Raw genomic sequence first — 22,028 nt, 5'->3', positions numbered from 1 at the left:
AAACAACACAAAGAAATTGGTGAAGAGCTCTGTCCATCTCAGTCCATTGGTCATTTTACCCTATCTCGTAATTGTTAAATGCTTCCCTAGGTTGTTTTATGGCTCGAAAACGCAACGATTAAAACGTAGTATTATAATTATACAATAATTAATTAAATAGTTGAGCGGTAAAATGGTTGAAGATAATTTTGGTTACTGTATTTTCGATGGGACTCACGCAAAATTGACATGTGTTTGAGTCTCAATGCAGATCCATGATAAATAAGTTTTTCTACAACTTGTAGTTGATCATTATTTAATTATAATTTTCTAATTAATGAACTGTATAATGCTCCGGTATATACGTAAAACTGTAAAAGTGCAAAGCAATAAATATCCTATTCTCCTTCTTTATTAATCTTTTGACGTTATAATTTAATCATTTTACCGTCTCGCTATTAAAATGAAAAACATCGAATACTTCTTGGGTACGTGGGTGAACAAGTGTAGGTGATGGATGATTTTAAACTGTTGACTAAGCAAATTATAATCACATAAAAGGCATTTCATGTACATGTATAGAGTGGTATACCGACGAATGTTTTTTTCATGTCATTGATTTAATATTTATTACAAACGAAAGTGCAATATTTACGCTATTTGAGATAAAAAATAGACAATATGCACGGAATAGCAATAGGAAAAAAAAACATTTACAAATATACAAGGATATAAATACTGTAATTGATAATGTGTGAGAAAAATATATATATGACAAACAATGACAAGTGGATTCATTTTTTTTCACCATTCGTTATTATTCCTGTGTCGACATCCTTGAGTGAAACTTCCGCGTACTTTCTTTTCTCTAAAAATCTGTCGGAAGAAAAGAAATCAATTAAAAATTAAGAATCCAAATGGAATGATCGATAATTTACCTTTGAATACACGGAGTAATGTGATCAGGATTTATGTTGGAGATATCGGTTTCCCCAAGCATAAGGCTGACAGTAATTGACAGCAGGAGAGTGAAAAAAAATCCAATAAGTGTGTAATATAAAAAGGAAATCTGATAAATCATCGAAGGTTCATCATCGGGTGAAATTGATGGTTTGGTTGGTATGATGGTCTCATTCCACGGTGCAGCACATCCATGCACATTAACCGGTAATGGATCATTTCTGATTCGTCCCTGGGACTGATACCACTGAGTTGTAAAAATCAGCCATGCCATAATGCCAATGGACAACAGGGCGCCGGTAATAGCCCCTCGAGTTTTAACCCAAGGCACCATCATCCCAAGGACAAATAGTCCAAGGACTGGGCCGTCTAACAGAGATTTCAAGGCTATTCCCATTTGAAAAACAGTTCCCAAATGCTCAACAACGAAGACTAAACCCCCAGCCAAACAGCCGAATATCACAACTACTACCTGAAGTTTTTAGAAAATAAAGCATTAGATGAATTGCACAACATCAAAGTATTAGAATTATTACCTTCATAATATTCGCCCCGATGACTTCCTTTCGCGGCCCCTCAGGGATCCACGGCTCGATAAAATCCTCATACACACTCCCCGATACCGTATTAAGGTTGGCACTCATCGTTGATAGAGCTGCACTGACTAATCCAGCTAGAAATAGACCTGGAAGTCCAGGTAAATGTCCAGCCACATCCATCACGTAATAGGGGAATAGTTGATCATTCCTTTCTATCGCCTAAAATCATTTGTAAGGGAATGAATTTTCCAGAAGACGATGCCCTTAAAATTCATGAAATAAGAATGTTAAATCACATCAATTGCTAGAGGATCGCAGTCGTGATAATACGCGTAAATGATGAGTCCAACGAATGCTGACAAAGCCTTCAGGAGCACCATTCCTGCTCCCATGAAGACAATCGAACTGTGTGACAAAAATAATAGTTGAGAAATATCTGATGAGTCGGGATTTTTAAATAGCGAGTTACAATTAAAATCATTTACATCACCGCGTCCCCTCGGCTGGGTACCGCTAGGCATCTCTGCACAAATCCTTGGTTGATACTCATGTGGCTGATGAAATGAAATGTCATTCCAATACTCATGCCCCAGAATGTATTTCTCTGAAAAGGACTCGGATCCATGCTAAATAAAAAAGAATAATAATTTTTTTCAATCGAGTTATCTCATGCTTTGGTCACTGAAGTTTCAAGATATTAAAAAATATTTAAACTCTCACTTGAAAAATATGAGACGTCCTCCTTCATCGGATATTCTGACGACTTCCAGAAATCCTCCCACAGCTTTTATTCCCAATCCGATAATGACTAAGAGACCACCACAGGTGATTGACAGTTGTATTGTATCCGTCCAGACAACCGCTTTCAATCCGCCCTGATAATGTCATGTACAATTACCGTAAAATTAATTTAAGAGATCAAAGTGTGCAATACACGAAAAATCTTATGTAGACATTTTTCGGGTTCTAACAATCTCTGATTTCATATATTAAATATGAATTGAGAAAGGCCCAGGTACCTGTTCGTTTGAGGTCCAACCAAGCTTTCGCTGTACCCAATGATTGTTGACGTATGAAAAATGTCTATAAAAGATCACTTAAACTCAAACATTTTTTTCTCCTCTGAAATTCTCAATTAGAAAGCATTCTAAAGAATTCGTAGCAGAAAAAAACAGGCTTACGATGGTCGTATAAGTAATGCAGACAATACAGAGTATCGGGGAGAGTACATGAAGGCTGAATCCGGTGACTTGGGAGAAGGCTAACGCCGGGACGTAGACAACCATCGGTACAAAGATCAACAGAGAGATACTGTAAAGAAATGAGCAGAGAAGTCTCACTGGACGGGCAAACCTGACCTCGAGATAACCGAATGCACTGGGGATTTGAAGTTTAGAAAAAACAGGTAGAAATATGTAGATCGTCGCCAGAACCATAAACAAAACTGTAAACACTACAGCCAAGTATTGAGACCCGTGAAAGTAGACTTCTGTAGGAACCCCCAGTAACGTCATCCCAGAAACGTGACTGGAAATAATAAAGTTAATCTAATTTTGTTTTAATCTGTGAAGTTTGTTTCACAATTCAATGAAGATATTTAAATTTTCTAAAAATCTACGGTTCCACTATATTCCATTATGATCACTTTATTTGATATCAGCAAAGAATTAATGCAAAACGACTTTTAAGATCTACTTTACCTCGCCAGAATACTCATAGCTACGGGGAAGTAGTTCATAGTCTTCCCCCCAAGGAAATAATCAGTCGTATTGTCCTGTTTTTTAAAAAATCCAAAGTAAATGCCAATAGCCAAACTGACCCCCAACAGCAGCGTAAAAAATGTGTAATCAATCCATCCAAATGTCAAATATACGTAGTCCAACTCATCAGTCTTATTAATAACCATTTCGACTGATTACAATCTCTTGCAAAACAAATTTTCGAGTTGATGAACGATACAAATCTTGCGATGACATTTACGTTACTGCAATGTTTTTCGGATGTGCCCACTCATCCTGAATTCTCCAGTGAAAACGTTATCATACATCTTCGAGTTATTTATTACCATTGATAACACACATTTAATGCCCAGTACATTGCTGTCTCCCTGACATCGCATTACAGTTGTCCCGGCGTCACTACAGAGCAAACACCAAAAATTCACAATTCCATTCTGCAACGGTTCAAATGAGTAGATAAGAACATTATTCCTGCGTGTTTTTCAAACATAGCTATATTGAAACATTAAATATACACAGTCCGTTAACATTTCTTATCCTACTGTACACAATTTTAAATCGTAAAAGATTTCACTGGGGTGGTGTCCCTCAGGCGCCGAAGTCAGCCCATTTTTAATCTTAAATTGTAAGTCTATGTATTCGCCAAATGAGTCACTGGGTTTCGTTCGTCCATATACAGTGAAAAGATCAACTGCGCGTCAATATAATATACATATATACAATGATATCTCTATTTACATGAATTTAAATACCTAGGGATTAACTGTACAAAATAATTTGAGTATTTAACGGAGCAATTTAAAAATAGCTTGAGTCTCTGCAAAAGGAAATTTCAAATGCAGTTCAGTTTTCCATAACTTTCCTATCCCTCACTACATTCCATGCCAGTGGATAGCGAATGGCAGCAACAATTGTGTCACTAGAGCAATGGACAATAGATAAAAATGTCCACATGTCCCAAAATTTGCGGCACCAGAAGTCAAAAGCCCATATCTGTGCCCTAAACTCTGCCTAAGATGAATCCTAAGTGCGGAATTGCGACTGGGGGTCTTCCCACACCGTCTCAGGGGTGCCTCCCACAAATTATCATCCCTCGGGCCAACGAGCAATGTATACTGTTCCCTCCAATTGACTCCCACCCTCGCCCTCAATCCAAGGGTCGAGGGCGCCTCGAGAGCGTGTCTAACACAATGTCTTGGCCACGAACTCAGCGGTTTAACTCTCAATCCTCCACTTCCATCACTAACAATCTGAGCCCCACATCGTGCCGCTATCGAGAGATCACCGGCAATAAGTAGACTCTCAGCAACATGAAGATCAAGTTCAGTTGTTCCCGTGGGAATTGGAGATACAAAGGGCTTTTGTGTTGTCTCCTCGCGTCTCTGATTTCCCCGAAGCATTGTGGCAAATGATTCGGCCAACGAGGGGTGTGTACTCCGAAGAAGATGTCGGTAGGAGTCGTCAGAGGTCAAAGTTCTTCGTAGAGCTGAATCCACCAGAGATTCCGTTGTTTGTTCGAGTGTTATTTTTTCCGTTTGTCTTTCTGTCATTGTCATCGTTGTTGGTGATGAGGTAGTTGATATTGTCTTGGTTTTTGCTTCAATCCTGGCTTCCTCGAAATTTATTTTCGGTATCATGGCAGCGCTAAGGCTTCGGTCTTCCTCATAAATGTCCAACAGCTTCTTCGCCATTTCCGATTTAATCCGCGGTGAAAAATTCTTCTGCGTCTCAATTTGGTCAGCATTTCGTTTGAATCTCTTCGGGTTTTCCATGCCTAAGTCACTTTGTTCAGAGTCAATCATCTCGTCAATTGGGTAACTGAGGACAGTCTCTTGTGGTTCGATAAAGTCCCGCTCACTGAGCTGGTGACGGCGCAGGCGACCGGCCCGCTGGATGTAACTTCCGGCTGCAGTCACGGCGTAGATGAACCTGGTGCATCCGGAATCACCGTAGTACTCCCAACGTCCGGTCCATAACAAGTCACCGGAGTAAACATTGAGCTGGCGTTTTATCCACAAACCACCCTCGCAGCTCTCGCAGTTGGAGGAGATCCACGAGCCACCGAGAAGGGCTGGAAGGGCTGCCACCTCGTGGAGAAGGGGTGGACTGTTCTCAGTGCCTCGAGATATTGCACTGCAGACTAAACATCCTTTTATCTGTGAAGAGAACAAATAAATGAGGATTTAGGGTGTCGTCGAAAGGAGCAACAAGTCCTCCCGGGAGCTAAATTATTTAATGCCAATGGATATGAAAATGATAAATGGATAATTACCGTATCCGCACGAAGGAGTCCGGTAGGTTGTAACGACGTAGATCGGTGCGATGCTCTGAGATAAACGTTTGGAGGTAAACTTCCAAGGAAGAGCTCCACTTTCGGCTCCTCATTAGATCCCAATCCAAATACTGTCGATGTTGGGGGCTTCTTTTGAACCCTGACAAGTCGTAGTTCGTTGAAATCAATACCTAGGGGCTCCAGACAATTGAGGACTCCGTGTTTTCTCGAGGGAATTGGAAGTTGAAAGGAATTGAATGTAGGTCCTTCCCAATTGAATTTCGACAATCGCTTCGGCGGTTGTTCGTAGATTATTTGGGGCACGTAGGGGCGCCAACGGGGCTGCGGTGTGCAAGTTACGTTCACACGATGGCCTAATTTGTGTGCAACCTATTAAAAAAAAATAATAACGATCACTATCTCTATTATTGATCGGCGTGCAGTCGACTGAAACGGATAAGTGTTTATCTTTATTTTTCTCCTCCACTGATGACCCCCTCGTGCATTTTTTATTGTGATAGATTTTCATCTGCCTCAGAAAGAAAACATTTCAAAACATTTTTACAGACCTGTCGTGTGAGGGGTACAATATAAACGCGTTCCAGCTGGTAACTCGCTTCCGTAGCACCAGGAGCTAATCCAGATGATGACAGGATTCGAATGACCCCTCTTGCCACAACAGTGTGTGTTGCCACGCTACAAGACTCCTCAGCATAATGATGCCTTATAAGCAAATATGTGCCATTCTTGAAGAATGTGTATTTCCTGATGACATACTCCGGGCCCGCCCTCACTTCACATCTGCCGGGAGAATAACAGAATTATGATCTTTTCTAAATAACGTGGTCATCCTAAAACAACATTGTGGAAGGCATTTTCTTGGGTGAGTGTTAAGAGTGTAATCGAGGGTGAATTTTTTTTCTGAGGATTAAACTATTTCGGTGGGTCTTGGATGTGGCGAAAATTGAGGTGTTTTTGTCGGTAAGATACTTCAGAAAGTTTAGGTAAATAAATGGACAGATTGAACCTTGAGGATTCTCATAAATTATGATTATGTTCGGAACATCTGGAAAGCTCCAAAATTTAACTGAGAATAGATTAACGAACAAGGACGAACGGGCCCGATCTGTACCTCGGTGCTCACAGAGGATAATTTAACGGTACAGTAATTTTTGTCCTATTGACACAGTAGTTTCTAATTAATAAAATTTGCTCATCTGATTATTAATATGTCTAACGCTCTCGCGAATAATAGAGTGAAAATGGAGGACTACTGTTGAAAATGTTTCCCCTCAAAAAACTGAGAATTTCTCTTTCAAACTTTTTCCGATCTCTCGTTTCTCTCGAATTCGTCATTAACGCTCAATAGAACGATTCGTTCCACACATGTCAAAGAGTCTGTTGAATCTCCTTGACAAGGACCTTGCAAAGGCCAAAAATGAAAGCTCCTACTTTTCTGAGAATTGAGAGGAGAAAATTTTTCACGCCAGCGGAAGCCTTGGTAACACTCGTAAATAATCGGACAATAGTGCAGGGCGTCTGGTGTTGCTCTCGGGGGATAGCTGAAAGACGTCTCCCGTCCTTCACACCGGTGTCACCATTTCGTGACAATGCATATCCCCCAGACCATCGATTTTGCTCCACAAAGTTCAGGACAATAGGAGAAGCCAAAAATTTCCCCGACCAAAAATGAATTTAATCGGAATATCCACAGATCTGAGTGGCACATTTGGCCGATCGATTCTCCTCATTTTTTAACTTTGAATACAAGTCCCTGACACTTATGAGCCTTTTAACAAAAATCGCTCAACCGAATTGCCCCTGGCATTTGTATTCGACTCTCAATTCACTCTATGATAAATGAGAGGCAAATCTCTAACCATCTCTAAGCATTCAACTACCGTTAAGTATTTTATCATCCGGTTTGGGTCCACGTTCCCCCCATTAAAAGCAATGAGACCTCCAAAAACTATAACGATTCCCCGAATTCACGCCATGTGTTCGTAATGAGGGGCGAGAAAAGTGCACGCCGGCAACTGGTGAGGAAGGGAAACGGGAAAAAAAAGAAGAGGAAGATAAGAAAGACGGAAGGGACTCACTCTTGAGATAGCCAAGTAGAATGAAGTCTGTCTGGTGTCTCATCGACGATGGTTGCCCTGTCCTCCTGGATTGTCTCCCTGATCGCGCTATCGCACTGGCTGCCCGACGTGTCGGTCCAGTCGGTGCTCCAAATTCCATAGCTGTGACAGACACCTAAAGGAAGAAAAAATAAAATAAAAAATTCCTTCAATATTGCACATAGTATTGTTATTTAAAAAAAAATGAAAATGACAATGTTGAAAAAAGTATTAGAAAATTAATTGTAATTAATGTATTTAAATTAGGGGAGTAAGTCGGGATGGGGGCGTTTTCTTGACAAAAATAAATGCCAAGAAATTAATTCCCCAGGTCATTTACCCAAATATCTCCTTTCAGATTCCCAACAATTCGATTTTATCGCTCTGATACACGCGGAGAAAGGAAAAAAAAACTGAAGCATTTCTTTTGTCGCGCAGCCAGTGTTTAGATGCTGAACGATAAATTCGTGTCATATCTTCCGTGTATAAAAATTTCCCCGTACATATCTCGGCCATCCCGGACGTTTGTCCACGGGAGTCCAGTGCTCTCCTTCTGCATAGTCCCGCGAGAGAACAACGCGCCAGAGAAGGAGAGAGAGAGGATGAGAGATATCTCTGAAGCAGGTAGGTCTATTCTCGAGTGAGATGGAAGAGAAGAGGGCCCACCCGCTGGCCGGGACCGTAGATTTAGGGCCTGACAGATTCTAAAAGATAAATACTCACGTATATTGGATTATCTACGTTTCACCCTGTGGATTCAACCCCCTGCTACTACCTGAATCGGCGCAGTCGCGCTCAAGGAAGACGAAGCGGAAAAGACAAAAAAATAACAGGAGAAATAGAGGAAGAGTGAATACCCTGCGGTGAGGACCCAGGTGACAAGCTCCGATCTTTATCCCAGGGGGGGGAGACTGGACTTTTCGGATATTTCACAGCTCAAAATCAGGAAACACCGCCTATTTCCCTTTTTTCATTCGCAGTTCTCTTTTTCCCCGAGTTTTTGTCATTTTATGAGTTTCTTGGCGAACCCGTCACCGTCTCGTGTGGATATAAAACACCGGGGAAGGGCCGAGGTGACGAGATGAATATTGAGGAATGGTTTTTTCAAGGAGAGGGTACATCGTGAGGTGAATCCCATTTCAATTGGCAATTGCATGAGGATTTTTTTGTCTCGCTGAACAGTGAGAAAAAATTCCTTCTACGCAGGAATTTTTTTTTCCAGAGATAACAAACAGTTTTTTTGCTAACTAGTCGTTCCCAGGTGGTCCATACCCATTTTCAAATATTGCAATTATGGTAGGACCTTGAACAAATTCCATGGACACTTTAAAGTATCCGAACATTTGAAGATATAGAATTTAGTCATTCATTCGTGTTTGGTTTATTAATTTATTGATTGATTTGGAAAATTTTATGTGAAAGAAGCGAAATTGGTGAATATCCCCACAACACCTCGACAAATCTCAGCACGAAACATCTGACATTTGTGAGATTATCACATTACGAATGAAAAAGGGAGCGATAATGAATGGGAACGGTTGGTTAACCAGTATAAATAGGGGAACTGGTGGAGGACCATAACACCATCTACTCTGAAAGATTTTGGGAAAATTGTAAAGCCCCCGCAGGATGTTCTCCCCACATGCCGCTCAGGGGTGCACGTGTGTGCGAGTATTATTGTAGGGAAAATCGTATTTAGGGGTTGATTGAGCGCCGACCGGTCGTCTAGGATTACTACAAGGACAGAATCGACAAGGGAACCGTCAAAAACATTAGCTCTGCCCTTTCAAATTACGCATGACGTTTGAACACAGGCGCGGACGTTTCTTGCTTCCGAATGGAAGTATTCGATCGCATTGAGGGTTTGGATTTTTCGTGCTTTATACAACTGGTTTTAATACAAAAAATTTTTAAACACAATTTCCCTGCGATATGTGCGAAAAATCCAGCGTTTCGCACGTTCCGGTGAAACATATTAATTTTTCCTTTACGCACCCTGCGATAAAAAGCAATGTCAGTATCACAAAAATCGGTCATTTTAGGTGTGCGTGCGGAAAAGTGATTCTTTACGCACATCTAGACCGGTATATTGTTTCGAAAAAATATTGAAATTTTATTTTGAACTGTCGTCCCTCACTTTCCCTTGCAACTTGTGGTTTCTACATCATTATGTACGTGAGTCTGTCGGGTGCAATTGTTGGTGGGGGTAACGGAAAAATTAGTTATTCCATTGTGATGGGAACGTTGGCAGTCGATTACACACTAGCATCCTTCCGATATCGGTGGTCATCAAACTCTTTATACCCGGTCGCTATTGTTTCAATTGGTATTCATACCTGAACGAGAGCCTTTCGAGAGCGTGATGCTATGTGGGATTCTTCAAGGAGAGTCTTTGCCTCAAATTGGTATTTTTAAAGATTCACAGAAAGTTAAAAAAAATTATTTTCGGTATGATAATAGAGCCTCGGTATTATGATAATCTCGTTGACTTATCATACGCGCAGAAAAATTTCAGAACAATTTCACAAGTTGGAACACAATATTGTCATTCGTATGGTAATGAGACGTATGGTAAAAATGGTCGTGCAGTAAAGATCCTCCAAATTCTATGCGTAGATTGTAAAATAAACTTCCGGTATTTCAACTGCAAAACCAAATAATTATTTTTACACTTACCTATTATTATAAACAACAATAACACTGTTCTCCGCGCGACCATTGTTTCAGATATAGTAATTGATCTCGTATCGATCTATCGGAATCACATATTGTCGATGATACACCGTAAATAGTGAGCACGCGGGATGTAAAATAGAATCACAAACGTATGGGATGAGAAGTCGTAGAGAACTGTCGACCCCGAGGGACCAACCCTAGAGCTATATACATTATTCCCCCACTATTCTCCCAGCGTGGGTCCTGAGTGCAGCCTCGGTGGCGGCAGGGCCCGGCAAGCCGAAAAATTCTTTCTCTACCGAAGATACCCGCTGAGAGGGTTTCAAGGCTCCACTGCTCCAGCTATCTTTCTCAAAACTGATAGCTCGCCCTGCCAGCGGAATCTCACGGAGATAGATATGATGTACACGAAATGTCACTGGCTGTCATCCTAGGATGATACAACAAGAATTTTTTAGGTTTTTCTGGAGACCTTTTTTTTGGGGAGACTGCTGGGAATTTTGAAAGTCACGAGGTATTGCTCATGCAGAGAACACTTGTAAAAAAAACAATTTCATGGACAGTGGGCAATTAACTTTCACGACAGTGGCACCGAATGCGATTTAGGGGTTTAAAAAATCTGGAAATGATGGATTTCACTGAAAATTTCAGAATTTTACATTGAATTTTTAATTCGATTGGAAATTTCATGATTTCTGTGTCTAAATCACTTTTAGTATCACTGTTCTCCAAATTAAAAAATATTTCCTGATTCATTTCCCGGAAAAAAGGAACCGGAAATAGTCGTCCTGACCGAGTAAATTCCACGTCAACATAAACATGTATTTTATAAATTCAATGGAATAAACAAAATATGCTCTACTCAACTACAATGGATTTTGTACAATTTAATGTTAGTTCAATTCAAATCGATTTTCCCAATAGGATTTTATTTTGCGACCCTTCAATGGTTCAAAAAATTTGATCAATCATGGAATTTCGATTTGTCAGAAATTCTATTCCCCAGTGTATGTACCAACCACCTATTGACACAGATTAAATCCAATTTTCAAATTTTCGATTTAAATCCATCCCTCGGACACTCCCTCCCCATACATATGCCAGTCTTCCACTCATTTTCCTTCTCCCATTCGTCAAATTTTCAAAGGTTTTCCCAAATGCAGGGCCACCTCCCTCCATTTAGATCCGACCACAATAGAATGCCAGGAGCCGCATGGACAACTATATCCGGGGCATCACATCCCTCTCGGGGTTTCCCTACTATTGTTAGGGAAAAAAAACGCTCGGTCTCGTATTGATAGTTTGAAGATTTTTGGGGTTTGACTCGTTTCGTGAAGAAGATTTGTGACGCGTGGATGGGACCAAATTGAGAAATCTCACTTGGGTGGGCCCCCGCTAGTCTTGAGGCTTCGAACCCTCAATTCAGGTTGAAAAAAAAAACATCTGCACTCCCCACTGAATTTAACGGGCATTTAGCGAAAATTGATTTAGATCGGAAGACGCCCCATGTATGTGTTCATAATGGGATCATTGTCGTGACTTTTTGGAGACCCGGTGTATCTCACTTACGTGGTGGTTTTTCCGGCTCACAACGGGAAATTATATTTTTTGTATAAATATAGTGGCATCAGGACCTCCTGTCGCCCCGAGGGATTCCAAAGTAAACACTTAATCACCAGATTGTCGTTAAATTTACAAAAAAAATCCTGAAATGGATAAATTCATCGTAATTGAATTTATTCCTCGAGGAATTATCAACTCAAAGAATTGTGATATTGATTGGTGATTCGATGATTTCCTGATTCCTCATAATTTCAAAGATTTGTATTTAGCGTTTTGTAGAGTTCGACAAATTAATTTCTTAGAAAAGAAATTTAAAACAAAGAATTATGATTTTTAAACTTCGTATTAGGATACGAAGTTGAAAAATGGCACAACACAAACTGCCACAAAATTTCATTTTTATTCAGTTGAAATCATTCTACAGAATTTTAACGAGTCATTGGCAAGATTCATTGGTGCTTCATTGCATTGCCAAAAGCATTGTGAAGTACGAACCAGATGTCTTCATAATCTGTAAATATTAAAGAATTATTGCAATTAATAAACCAGAGATTAAGATAAAATTTGGGAATGTACTCACCACTGTAAATAATTCGAATGACATTACTAGGACCTTACCCGCAGTCAACTGACATGGTATCTGGCTCCTCATCATGACGAATTTTATCAAATTTTGGGATCTTCGTGAGGTGTCACACCACTGTGAATTCATTCTGAAATTAATCGTTTCAAGCACATGAGAATCAGGAGGGAATAGTGGAGTATGAGAACTTCCAACTTTTCTAACACGCGAGTGGTCACAATAACTACTATTAATTCATCGGCTGTGTGGCGCACTTCATCAATAACTCAATGAGTCACTGCCACGTAAAAACGTCCGAATTACCCACTTTACCCGTCTCTTAAGGAAATATGGATTTTCTCACATATTTTTCTGGAAATCAACACTATGATTTGTCACCCGTTGAGAGACGAAGCATACGATGAAGAAACGCATCATTACGGAACCGATGAAAATGAAATTCTTCAAAACTCTACTGATGTCCTTCAAATGTAGTACCAACTAATAAACAATATTAATAATTAAAATATCATATTGTCATGTGTGGATAGAATTTCTTACCTGCAATTCAATCATACTCATATCAACCATAGTCAATCCTAACAGGATGAAAGTATTCCAGTGAAGAATTTCATCAAGTAATTTGACATGTCTGTCAGATAAAATAAGACAAACATTAATTGTGACAAATTGGAAAAAAAATCAGAAATAAAAACGGAAAAACGGATTTTCAGAAAACAAATTTGCACAGTAGGGGCATAATATACCATTCTTGCACAGCGTAATGAAAAAATGTATTTTCCATAATAATAAAGTAATTGATCTATATAATTCCAATGATAATACACGTCGTTTCATACCCGATGACACGTTCATGAATTTGGGCGCAGCGTCAAAGATAATCATACGTCCGTTTGTCCAGATGAGGCGCAGTCGGGACTCTTTCGATAGCAGCGCTTGACAGTGGGACATAAATCATGATTGGAATTATCATCAATTAGTCACAATATGGCACACAAAACAAGATGCTGATGAATGGGTAAGTACCCTAGAGCGGCAAATAATCCGCAGATATGCTGCGCACAGAGAAAGAAGAAGATATCGTAGGTGACTATCATCAGCATGATAATGCTGACCGACATCTGCGTCAGGCAGAAGATACAGTAGTAATATCTATCGACATTGACCATAGGATATTCCATCGGTATGAAAAATTTCGGAACACTGATGTTCGTTTTTAATAGTATATTTATGAGTCTCAATTCGAGGGGTATCAGCGTTACAAACATGCTACATAAGTACAAACTACCTGAAGAAAATTAATATGAATGATCAGTTGATTTAGTGAATGTGTGATTCAACAGTGATTTTTTAAAAAATCGCGATTTCGGATTTCCAGGATTATAACAGGTCGATAGAGCATAAAAAAACAGAATTGAATTTTAAATGGGAAAGAATTTAAATATTTTTCTCCTATTATTAACATTAACAAAGGGTTTAATTTAAAAAAATGAAAATTCAGAGAACCACAAGCTTTTAATTAAACTCACCAGCATAGAAAAGTGTAAATTTCCGTCCTTGACTGGCATATTTGTGAAGTATATTTAATCCATTGTCTTTCGTGAATAGTTCCCAATCTTCTCTGATTCTATTCAATAACTTCCTCATCTATAAATGAAATTAAAGCAGATGAAATTCCCGTTAACGCATGCAATTTCGATTAACCAGCTCCTGGCTACACTTTAATGAGAGCAACTTATCTTTTCAGTTTTTGAAAAATACGTGATGAAGTTCAATATGACTGTAAGATCAATCATGAAATAAGTCATGGACTCCATAACAAGTTGAAAGTCATTGTAATAATTTCGGAGAGCTATTGTCTACAACAATGTGAAATTCACGTGTGAAATATAAGTCATCTCTGGAAGAATTGGTCTTCTGATTGTTTTCGATCACTAAAAAGCTCATCGGAATAATGTTCGGAAGATTCTTCAAGTCCCAACAATCTTGTGATTGTAAAAATACAGAATGTTGAGGAAAAATTGATGGAACAGTTGCAAAACTTTTAGGAGCTTTTTATATTTTTTATCTGAATTTTCTCTGACAAATTATGGGACTTTCACGCAACTTTTTTCCCTAAATATTAATTTCCACGTGCGATTATTCACCTGAGGGATTGTTTGAAAGAAGAACAAGAATATTGCGATCGATCGACAAATAAAACTCTCCCTCGGGGACTGATATGGCCAGAGTCCAAGTGAGCGTGACAAAATTTTTAGGCAGCTGTAGTAAGGCTGATTCCAGAAGTCCATACTGTTCGCCATTTTGTCTATAAACTCGATATGTGTATTGCTACTAGTCCACAATATATTTTCCCGTATTTCAAACGCATAGATCTTTCATTTCCTTCAAAAGTGCTTCAACTCCTAGTAGAAGGAACCCTCCGTTTCGTAACAATGGAAATGAATTCGATATTCGTCTGAGAGGGAAAATCGAACAGTCGTGAGTGACAGGCAAGTTGTTCAGCACAATTTTCCGCAATAATTTACAGGACAGAAGGGGAAAAAAGAGTTGCAGTGGTGCAGGTGCACCGATTTCAGTCGCTACCATTCACTCAAGTTTTATTATTGATTTGTAATCGCTCAGTTAATGGGACCTAAATGTTCACTTATCTTCCCCTTTTTCACACTCTGTATTTTTTTTTCACCTTGGAATTGAAGCGTTTATGTTTCTCTAGCTTCACGAGTGCTATTACACTTTATTTTCATTTTCTGTGTCTCAGTTTTTCTCATGGGAGCGATATAGCAATCGATATTGGGACGGGCGGAGTATCAGAGTCATAAAAAATCAGACAGGGAGAAAATTTCGTTCCAGGGGTACAGTGTAGTGACCTCGCAGACAACTTGTCATGTGTAAAATTTCATGGAAGTATCAATATGTCAAAAAACCGGTAGTGGTCAACGGGAAAATTAGCTGAACGACATTTCAAAATTTTTTTCCACATGGCAGAAGCGATTTTTTAACAATGTACTGATATTACATCACCAGGAGGCGAAGAATTCGGAGGTACTCGATCGGTGTAGGGTCGTACACAACGGCCACTCATTGGGGTGAGGTCAGCACGGACTTAATCGATGATCAACATCAATGACCTGCCGATCATCTGCTGTCCCTTGGATTCTCAGCTCCATCTGCGCCCAATCGGTACCGATCATCGCCCAGACACTGTCTACTCAATTGAACCAATTAACAAAATCAATAAAATTAATTTGATTACAGGTTGATGGTACAATATTTGACTATTTATTAATAATCATAGTTTACACTACATTGCAGCTCATTACCCATGGACCTAGGAATAAACTAGTGGTCATATGTATATGACAAATCATCAGCTGATTCCTCAAAAAACATTCAACGGGGTCCCGATGATCGGCCGTGGTGCTGAGGTCGGCAAACCCTGCATTGGCGATGATGTACCTCTAGTATGAATTTTAAACAAATTTGAAATTCAGAGCAACGAATTATTGAATAAATTACACCAGTGAATTTCATTAACGTATGTTGAGATAGAATCGTAATAATTAATTTCAATAATTATCATAATATTTTGAGAGTTTATCATTTCAATGTCCTTGCATGGCCAGGAGCATTGTAAAATACGAGCCCGATGCCTTTACCACCTGTAAATATTAACTAATGTTTGAAGGAACAACAATTATTCTCTACTCTGAAATCAAAAGTACTCACCACTGTGAACAACTGGAAGGACATTACTAGAACTTTACCAGTGGTCAATTGACAAGGTCTTTGACTCCTCATTATGAAGAATTTGATCAAGTGTCGAGACTTCAGAGAGATATCGCACCATCGCGAATTGATTCTGGAAACCACGATTCTTATTATTTGATGGAAAACCATCAGTAGCGAAGAAATTAGACAATTCAAGTCACTGAATATCTCGGAATCGAAGACAGACAATTTTCGTTTAAAAACTTATTTGAAAAGTGAGTTGAGTGTAAAACAGAGAGTGCAAGTGGTCTGATCATTGACCGCATTTTCCCCTGATTCAGAGATATCGTAGTTTTTACCCCTTCGCTACCCAAATTCAAGTTGAAAAATATGAAGACTTCATTGTACAGATTATTCTGGAAATCAACGCTGTGATCCGTTACTCGTTGAGCCACAAAGCATATGATAAAGAAACGCGTCATTACGCTCCCAATGAACACGAGGTTCTTCAGAACTTCTCCAATGTCGTCCAAATGCAGCGCTAGCTGAAAAAATAAAATATATTCAACTGACATTAGTCCCCGATGACTTATGGATATATACACGAAGTGGAAAATAGGAAAGTGTGCTTCGAGAAATAAATTGGAAAAATCGTCGCGTAGATTTTCTAAAATTTCTTCGGCGAAAATCAACTGCAAGTTGTTCCGCAATTTTTACCCAACGACTCTTTATTACGGACTTCGCCAATTGTTCCCTAGTTTTTCCTTAATATTTTTCTCCTTATAGTCCTCTCACCTGCAATTCAATCATACTGAGATCGATCATGGTGAATCCTAACAAGATGAAAGTATTCCAACGAAGAATTTCATCCAGTAGATTGACAAATCTGTGAAAATTAGACGAATTAAAATGCGTTTTTAACAGGAAAAAATCACATTCACTGATGGGTTTTGCTATTCCATACCTAAGTATACGTTTATGAACTGTAACGCAGGTCTTCAGATAGTTATATGTCCCATCAACCAACAATTGACAATCAGTTGGAATTTTTTCAACAGCAACACTTAAATCACAGAAATTATACAAATAATTAAATTCCAATTTGTCTATCTGAAATAATTATTGTGCAGCGCCCCAGGAAATCATTTCACTAATTTTTCTGTCTCAGTGCACTCAATGTACGTTACCAAAGTGCACAATACCCTAGTGCAGTGAATAGTCCGCAAATATGTTGAGCGCAGAGGAAGAAGAACAGATCATATGCAAGAACCATCACCACAATGATGCTGACAGACATTTCCGAGAGACACAGAAGACCGTAGTAATATTTATCGACATTTATCATGCCGTAGTCCATCGGTATGAAAAATTTCGGAACACTGATGTTAGATTTGAAAAGGATATTCATGAGTCTCAGCTGCAGAGGTTTTAACGTGGTGAAGACGCCGGAGACGTAAAGGCTGCCTAAGGCATAGGAAAATATTACCAGAGTATTTATGCGCAGAAATACTGAACAGGAAAAATTAATATCAACTTCTATATCATCCCCAGGTGCCCTGAGATGTTCCTAAACCGCACAGAAAGAAATTTCTAATAAAAATAAAAGAGAATTTTGTAAATTTTTGTAATTTCTCTCCATTTTCCGGGAAATAGACGATAAATCGAATGATTATATCTTATTATTTATCAAATTCACCTGCGTATAAGACTGAAAATTTCTGCCCTTGACTGGCATATGTATGAAGTATTCTCAGTCCATTGTCTTCCGTAAATATGCCCCAATCTTCCCTAATCATATCCAGCATATTTCTCATCTATAATTAAAATTCATTCAAGTGACATTCTGTTAATTCGGAACATTCACTAATTTTTTCCTTTTGCCAATTTCACCAATCATTCACCCACGTAAGGTTGTACACAACGGCCACACATTGGGCCGAAGTCGGCAACAAGTTAGCCGCTGATCGGCCAGCCGATTTCGGCCCAATGATCGGCCCCTTTGGCACCGTCGGCAAACCCTGCATGGGATTCTCACGATTTTAATAATTTTTTGGCTGTCACGACTGGTGATTCATATTACTTATCTTATTGAATTGGAAGAGATATGTGACAAAGTTTACTATAAATGTAATTTCAATCATGAAATAAGTCATAGATTCCATAACAAGTTGAAAGTCGTAATAATAACTTTTGAGTGCTAATATCTGGAATAATAGAAAAATGTCGTAGGGATTAACTTTACGAGGATATCTGCCTCTAATGAACTTTGGATTATGACTAAACGTCAGAAATTTTACATTTGCTCTGGACAAGTCGACAAAAACTCACCTGAGGTGTTGTTTGAAGAATAAATAACACGACAGCGGCCGTTCGATAAATAAGAATCTCCCTTGAGGACTGATATGGCCACAGTCCCAACAAACATGACAAAACTTTTAGACAACTATAATGACGCTGATTCCAGAATTCCATTGTTCGTTTGCAGTTCCCTTAGAATTTTAGAAGCGGTAAAACGAGTTGTCTACCCATTCCTCGGCTGAGTTTTTCGAAAATATGTCCAAATCTAAGGGAGATACACAAATTTTGATTATAACCTTTCTTATCACACTAGTTGAGAGCTACAAAAAAGGTTTCAACCAAATTTTGCTATTTGCCTCAGATCTCGAGATATTCATCGAAAACTGGACGATTGCGATAGTTGACTTGAATCGTTTTACCAGTTGACTCCGAATTTCCCACGTAAAACAGCCCCTCGCGGTAATAAAATAGTTTTCCCTTATGGACAACTCATACACCTTTAGAACACACATAGATTCGATATTTTTCCGGAGTGAAGAGAAAGATTGTGGAATTAGATGACAGGTAAATTGCTTAGGGGAATATGCCGTTACATTTCATGAGAGGGAAGTGAAAAAAGAGTTGCATCACATCATAAGACGGTAACTCCTCAAAGGTCTCATCATTAATTCAGAATTGCGTAATTATTGATGGGTTTGGCACGGGTGAGAGATGAAAATGTCTGGGAAATTCTCACGTGCTTCTACTTTTTTTTCTCTCTATGTTGCAAGGGATTTTTACACCCCTCGGAATTGCCCCGTTGCAATGTGTCTAGACGGAAAATCAGCGGGTGGCGGCACGTGTTCGCTACTTTTGACTTCTAGAACTTTGTGAGGGCTTCTCCGAATGGCCGATGATAGCCAAAAGTGTAGCACGCAAAAGTACGGTACTCGTAATGTTTATTGTCAGGTTTTGCACAAGTCTATGTAAATTAACTGTACATTAAAATTGCTGGTGATAAAGAAGCGCTTATTAAAATAATTGATATATTTTAATTCACTCCTCATCCAGTCTTCTTCCCCATTTATTGCATCGCCAAAAATACGGTAAAGTAAGATGCTGATGTTTTCACGATCTGAAATATCATGTGTCAATGAATTTTATCATTAATTTCTCTCCCTGTCACAGAGTGTGAATAAAATTCTAAAGTTATATTTTTGAAAATATCGAATTTGAAAAGAGGCCTCGCAGGTGAATGTGAATGCTGTCATTTTTAGTCATCTCACCACTGTGAATGTTTCCAGTGACATGACCATAAGTTTCCCTGCTGTCAGCTGATTCGGAATTTGACTCCTCAGGATCATCAATTTTATCAACTGCTGGGTCTTCACTGTACTAAAACACCATCGGGAATTTGTTCTAGAGAAAGAAAATCGTAGCATTTATATCACCTTACAAATTCATTCCTAAAATGGTGAGAATCATTAATTTCTACATTTTCGCCTGGAGATCCGAGCTATGATCTATGATTCGTTGGCACATGAAACACGTTATGAAGAGATGCACCAACTGCGAAATCACGAATACACAATTCTTCAAAAGTCTTCCTATGGCGTTGGTGTTGCTGACTACCTGTTATAAAAACAATGTCTAATTTTATCAAAAGAACTTATTCTCACATCGTCAAGCAGTTCCACCTGAACTGCGGTTAAACTCATGATTATCATGTTCAGTCCCATCATGAAGAAGAAATTCCAAACCACAAGGTCTTCAAGTGAATTAGAGAATCTAAACGATTAACAATGATTTACTGATACGAACTACTTTAATTATAAATAATCTCACATTTTAAATGAGCTCATGGTAATACATGCAGTTTAATAAAATAAATTTTGTTTTACTCACTCACCTTATCGCACGACTGTGTATTTGAATACAACGTTTGACATATCGAAATCCCCTGTCATCGGATCGACTGTGCCTGTCAACTGGCAAATTCTCAATTGCATACCTTATAGAAGAATGTGCGATGTAATTTAAAAAATTGGTCTCCACTACTGTTGAGTTTCTACATTTTTCGAATAATTATTCTCACCCTAAACCGGCAAATAATCCACAAACATGTTGAGAGAAGAGGAAGAATAATAAATCATAAACGACAACCATGCTGATGACAACAGCTACAGATATCTCCTGGATGAATAGAATAACATAGTAATATTTTTCAACATCAATCATCGGATATTCCATTGGAGTGCAGAACAGCGGAACACTGAAATTGGCGTTTAACATTGTGTTGAGCAGTCTCCACTGTAATGGTTCAGTTGTAAAAAAAATTCCGGATGCACAGATGCCGGCTGAAATAGTTCACAAATATTATATTTTGAAAAAAAATCAAATAAGAACGCGGGGTAAAGAATAAATTGAATAATTATTATTCAGTGGATTAAACCTGCGTAAAGGGTGGCCAGCTTGCCACCATCTCTAGCATATTTCTCCAATATTTGCTGTCCTTCGTTCTTCGGAAATATTTTCCAGTTTTCTTTGACATTATCTAGAAGAATCTTCATCTGAAAATTTTCCATGACGGGCTCATACCATTGCTGAATCAGAGAGAAGTATGATTATGAAATGTGCGTCTTACCTTTTTAAAATTCCAAAAATATGTAAATGCATTTATTAAAAAACCCGCATCCATTATGAACGTTCCTACCGAGTCCATGATAACATCAAGATCGGCCGAGTTAAGAAAAACAGCCAGAATCTACACCAAGAGAAGAAAATAAAAATTCTATGAAAATTACCAAACCAAGAAGTCAAAAATTAGATATCAAATCTTAATCTACAAATTTAAGGAATATGAATAGAAAAAATGAGACGAAAATGAATTTTTAAGGCTGATGGCATTTCCCGAATAGTTTTCACCTGTATGACTACACTTAACAAAACAATAATCGCAGATGGATTAAACAATCAAGAGTTTAATAACCTACCTCGGGTATGACTTGAATAATAAATAATAAAAAAATAATGCTACGATGGACAATAAGCTGGGTTTTAGACTGATATGGCCACAATCCCATCAGACAAGATAGAGTTTTTGTTGTGCTGTAGTATCGCTGGTCCCAAAAGTCCATATTGCATGTGCTCCGCTTGCAGACTGACATCGTAATACGCTCACTACGTATGCGAGAACTTGACGAAATGCAACACTTGCGCTTGACAGCTCAATTGCTCTTCAACCCTTTTCGTGGAACCACTTTGAGGAAATGAAGACGAAAGCCTTCATCGGAGGAGACATGCATATGCGTGGATGTCAGTTTCCCTGTGAGGCAGGCCCTCAGAAGTACGAGGGAGCTGAATAAAAAATTGGCCTCTAATTTATTTTCCAACTAACTTGGATAAAGTTTTATTTAGGAACTTTCCTATAAGTTTATCGACCCTCCCGGGAAGGGGCTGTCTCAGCTTCTCGCACTTTATGCTATTTACCAAATTCTTCAGTTATTTATTACAAAGAAATTATGGTTCGAGAGCTGTACTTTTGCATTTATACATTTAACGGGTGAAATGCGTAAATACCTTATTTCAAATTAGCTGGTGCTCTCCCGCCGC

General features: G+C 38.8%; 5 protein-coding genes across 13 annotated transcripts; all 5 read right to left on the bottom strand.

The window, feature by feature from the left end:
* Window positions 1–717: 717 nt before the first annotated feature.
* Window positions 718–3,507, bottom strand: LOC135173055 (sodium-coupled monocarboxylate transporter 1-like). Its single transcript, XM_064139647.1, has 8 exons — window positions 3,179–3,507; window positions 2,660–3,005; window positions 2,199–2,353; window positions 1,964–2,104; window positions 1,775–1,883; window positions 1,476–1,697; window positions 918–1,411; window positions 718–855 (listed from the first exon to the last, which is right to left on the bottom strand). Exons 1-8 carry the CDS (start codon window positions 3,382–3,384, stop codon window positions 774–776), a joined length of 1,755 nt encoding a protein of 584 aa, XP_063995717.1. The 5' UTR covers window positions 3,385–3,507; the 3' UTR covers window positions 718–773.
* A 167-nt stretch (window positions 3,508–3,674) lies between these two features.
* LOC135173053 (uncharacterized) lies at window positions 3,675–11,086 on the bottom strand. Its single transcript, XM_064139645.1, has 5 exons — window positions 10,283–11,086; window positions 7,589–7,742; window positions 6,059–6,290; window positions 5,490–5,879; window positions 3,675–5,373 (listed from the first exon to the last, which is right to left on the bottom strand). The coding sequence occupies exons 1-5, from the start codon at window positions 10,323–10,325 to the stop codon at window positions 4,090–4,092; spliced, it is 2,103 nt and encodes a 700-aa protein (XP_063995715.1). The 5' UTR covers window positions 10,326–11,086; the 3' UTR covers window positions 3,675–4,089.
* A 1,140-nt stretch (window positions 11,087–12,226) lies between these two features.
* LOC135173013 (odorant receptor 82a-like) lies at window positions 12,227–15,017 on the bottom strand. Its single transcript, XM_064139587.1, has 9 exons — window positions 14,576–15,017; window positions 14,170–14,287; window positions 13,958–14,077; window positions 13,455–13,716; window positions 13,316–13,363; window positions 12,969–13,059; window positions 12,772–12,908; window positions 12,426–12,558; window positions 12,227–12,356 (listed from the first exon to the last, which is right to left on the bottom strand). The coding sequence occupies exons 1-9, from the start codon at window positions 14,729–14,731 to the stop codon at window positions 12,306–12,308; spliced, it is 1,116 nt and encodes a 371-aa protein (XP_063995657.1). The 5' UTR covers window positions 14,732–15,017; the 3' UTR covers window positions 12,227–12,305.
* A 138-nt stretch (window positions 15,018–15,155) lies between these two features.
* Window positions 15,156–19,232, bottom strand: LOC135173071 (odorant receptor 63a-like). 8 transcript variants are annotated; one of them, XM_064139673.1, is made up of 11 exons: window positions 18,857–19,214; window positions 18,468–18,628; window positions 18,226–18,343; window positions 17,836–17,955; window positions 17,327–17,603; window positions 17,104–17,202; window positions 16,935–17,025; window positions 16,548–16,684; window positions 16,158–16,290; window positions 15,752–16,090; window positions 15,156–15,636 (listed from the first exon to the last, which is right to left on the bottom strand). In XM_064139673.1, the coding sequence occupies exons 2-10, from the start codon at window positions 18,609–18,611 to the stop codon at window positions 16,034–16,036; spliced, it is 1,176 nt and encodes a 391-aa protein (XP_063995743.1). In that variant the 5' UTR covers window positions 18,612–18,628; window positions 18,857–19,214; the 3' UTR covers window positions 15,156–15,636; window positions 15,752–16,033. The 8 variants fall into 8 exon arrangements, with proteins under 8 accessions (XP_063995743.1, XP_063995742.1, XP_063995741.1 ...); XM_064139672.1 differs by having other exon boundaries at window positions 18,468–18,702; window positions 18,777–19,213; XM_064139671.1 differs by having other exon boundaries at window positions 18,468–18,702; window positions 18,794–19,211.
* Window positions 19,233–19,411: 179 nt separating this feature from the next.
* LOC135173069 (odorant receptor 13a-like) lies at window positions 19,412–21,943 on the bottom strand. Of its 2 annotated transcripts, none has more exons than XM_064139669.1 (9): window positions 21,410–21,943; window positions 21,061–21,180; window positions 20,869–20,986; window positions 20,512–20,773; window positions 20,326–20,427; window positions 20,096–20,204; window positions 19,912–19,985; window positions 19,703–19,835; window positions 19,412–19,551 (listed from the first exon to the last, which is right to left on the bottom strand). In XM_064139669.1, the coding sequence occupies exons 1-9, from the start codon at window positions 21,581–21,583 to the stop codon at window positions 19,501–19,503; spliced, it is 1,143 nt and encodes a 380-aa protein (XP_063995739.1). In that variant the 5' UTR covers window positions 21,584–21,943; the 3' UTR covers window positions 19,412–19,500. The 2 variants fall into 2 exon arrangements, with proteins under 2 accessions (XP_063995739.1, XP_063995738.1); XM_064139668.1 differs by having other exon boundaries at window positions 19,912–20,048; window positions 20,114–20,204.
* Window positions 21,944–22,028: the final 85 nt, after the last annotated feature.

This window comes from Diachasmimorpha longicaudata, chromosome 2, assembly GCF_034640455.1.
Source record: "Diachasmimorpha longicaudata isolate KC_UGA_2023 chromosome 2, iyDiaLong2, whole genome shotgun sequence".
Classification (NCBI taxonomy): Eukaryota; Metazoa; Arthropoda; class Insecta; order Hymenoptera; family Braconidae; genus Diachasmimorpha; species Diachasmimorpha longicaudata.
The sequence above is the reverse complement of the archived record's forward strand: the minus strand, read 5'-3'. Positions and strand labels throughout refer to the sequence as shown.

Coding starts and splice junctions, on each gene's coding strand:
- LOC135173055 (XM_064139647.1), bottom strand. CDS start 3,384: ATGGTTATTAATAAGACTGATGAGTTGGACTACGTATATTTGACATTT. Junction 2,354..2,659: donor GCATTACTTATACGACCATC/GTAAGCCTGTTT, acceptor TGACATTATCAG/GGCGGATTGAAAGCGGTTGT. Junction 1,698..1,774: donor GCGATCCTCTAGCAATTGAT/GTGATTTAACAT, acceptor AAATGATTTTAG/GCGATAGAAAGGAATGATCA.
- LOC135173053 (XM_064139645.1), bottom strand. CDS start 10,325: ATGGTCGCGCGGAGAACAGTGTTATTGTTGTTTATAATAATAG. Junction 6,291..7,588: donor TCTACTTGGCTATCTCAAGA/GTGAGTCCCTTC, acceptor TTCTCCCGGCAG/ATGTGAAGTGAGGGCGGGCC. Junction 5,374..5,489: donor GACTCCTTCGTGCGGATACG/GTAATTATCCAT, acceptor TTCTCTTCACAG/ATAAAAGGATGTTTAGTCTG.
- LOC135173013 (XM_064139587.1), bottom strand. CDS start 14,731: ATGGCGAACAGTATGGACTTCTGGAATCAGCCTTACTACAGCTGCCTA. Junction 13,717..13,957: donor ATTTACACTTTTCTATGCTG/GTGAGTTTAATT, acceptor AATTTTCTTCAG/GTAGTTTGTACTTATGTAGC. Junction 12,357..12,425: donor CATTCGAATTATTTACAGTG/GTGAGTACATTC, acceptor TAATATTTACAG/ATTATGAAGACATCTGGTTC.
- LOC135173071 (XM_064139673.1), bottom strand. CDS start 18,611: ATGGAATTCTGGAATCAGCGTCATTATAGTTGTCTAAAAGTTTTGTCA. Junction 17,956..18,225: donor ATATCTCTTCCAATTCAATA/AGATAAGTAATA, acceptor AATTTTAATTAT/AGATGAGAAATATGCTGGAT. Junction 17,026..17,103: donor GTTCATAAACGTATACTTAG/GTATGGAATAGC, acceptor TAATTTTCACAG/ATTTGTCAATCTACTGGATG.
- LOC135173069 (XM_064139668.1), bottom strand. CDS start 21,583: ATGTCAGTCTGCAAGCGGAGCACATGCAATATGGACTTTTGGGACCAG. Junction 20,049..20,113: donor TGAGTTTAACCGCAGTTCAG/GTGGAACTGCTT, acceptor TTTTTATAACAG/GTAGTCAGCAACACCAACGC. Junction 19,836..19,911: donor TCGGATCTCCAGGCGAAAAT/GTAGAAATTAAT, acceptor TTCTTTCTCTAG/AACAAATTCCCGATGGTGTT.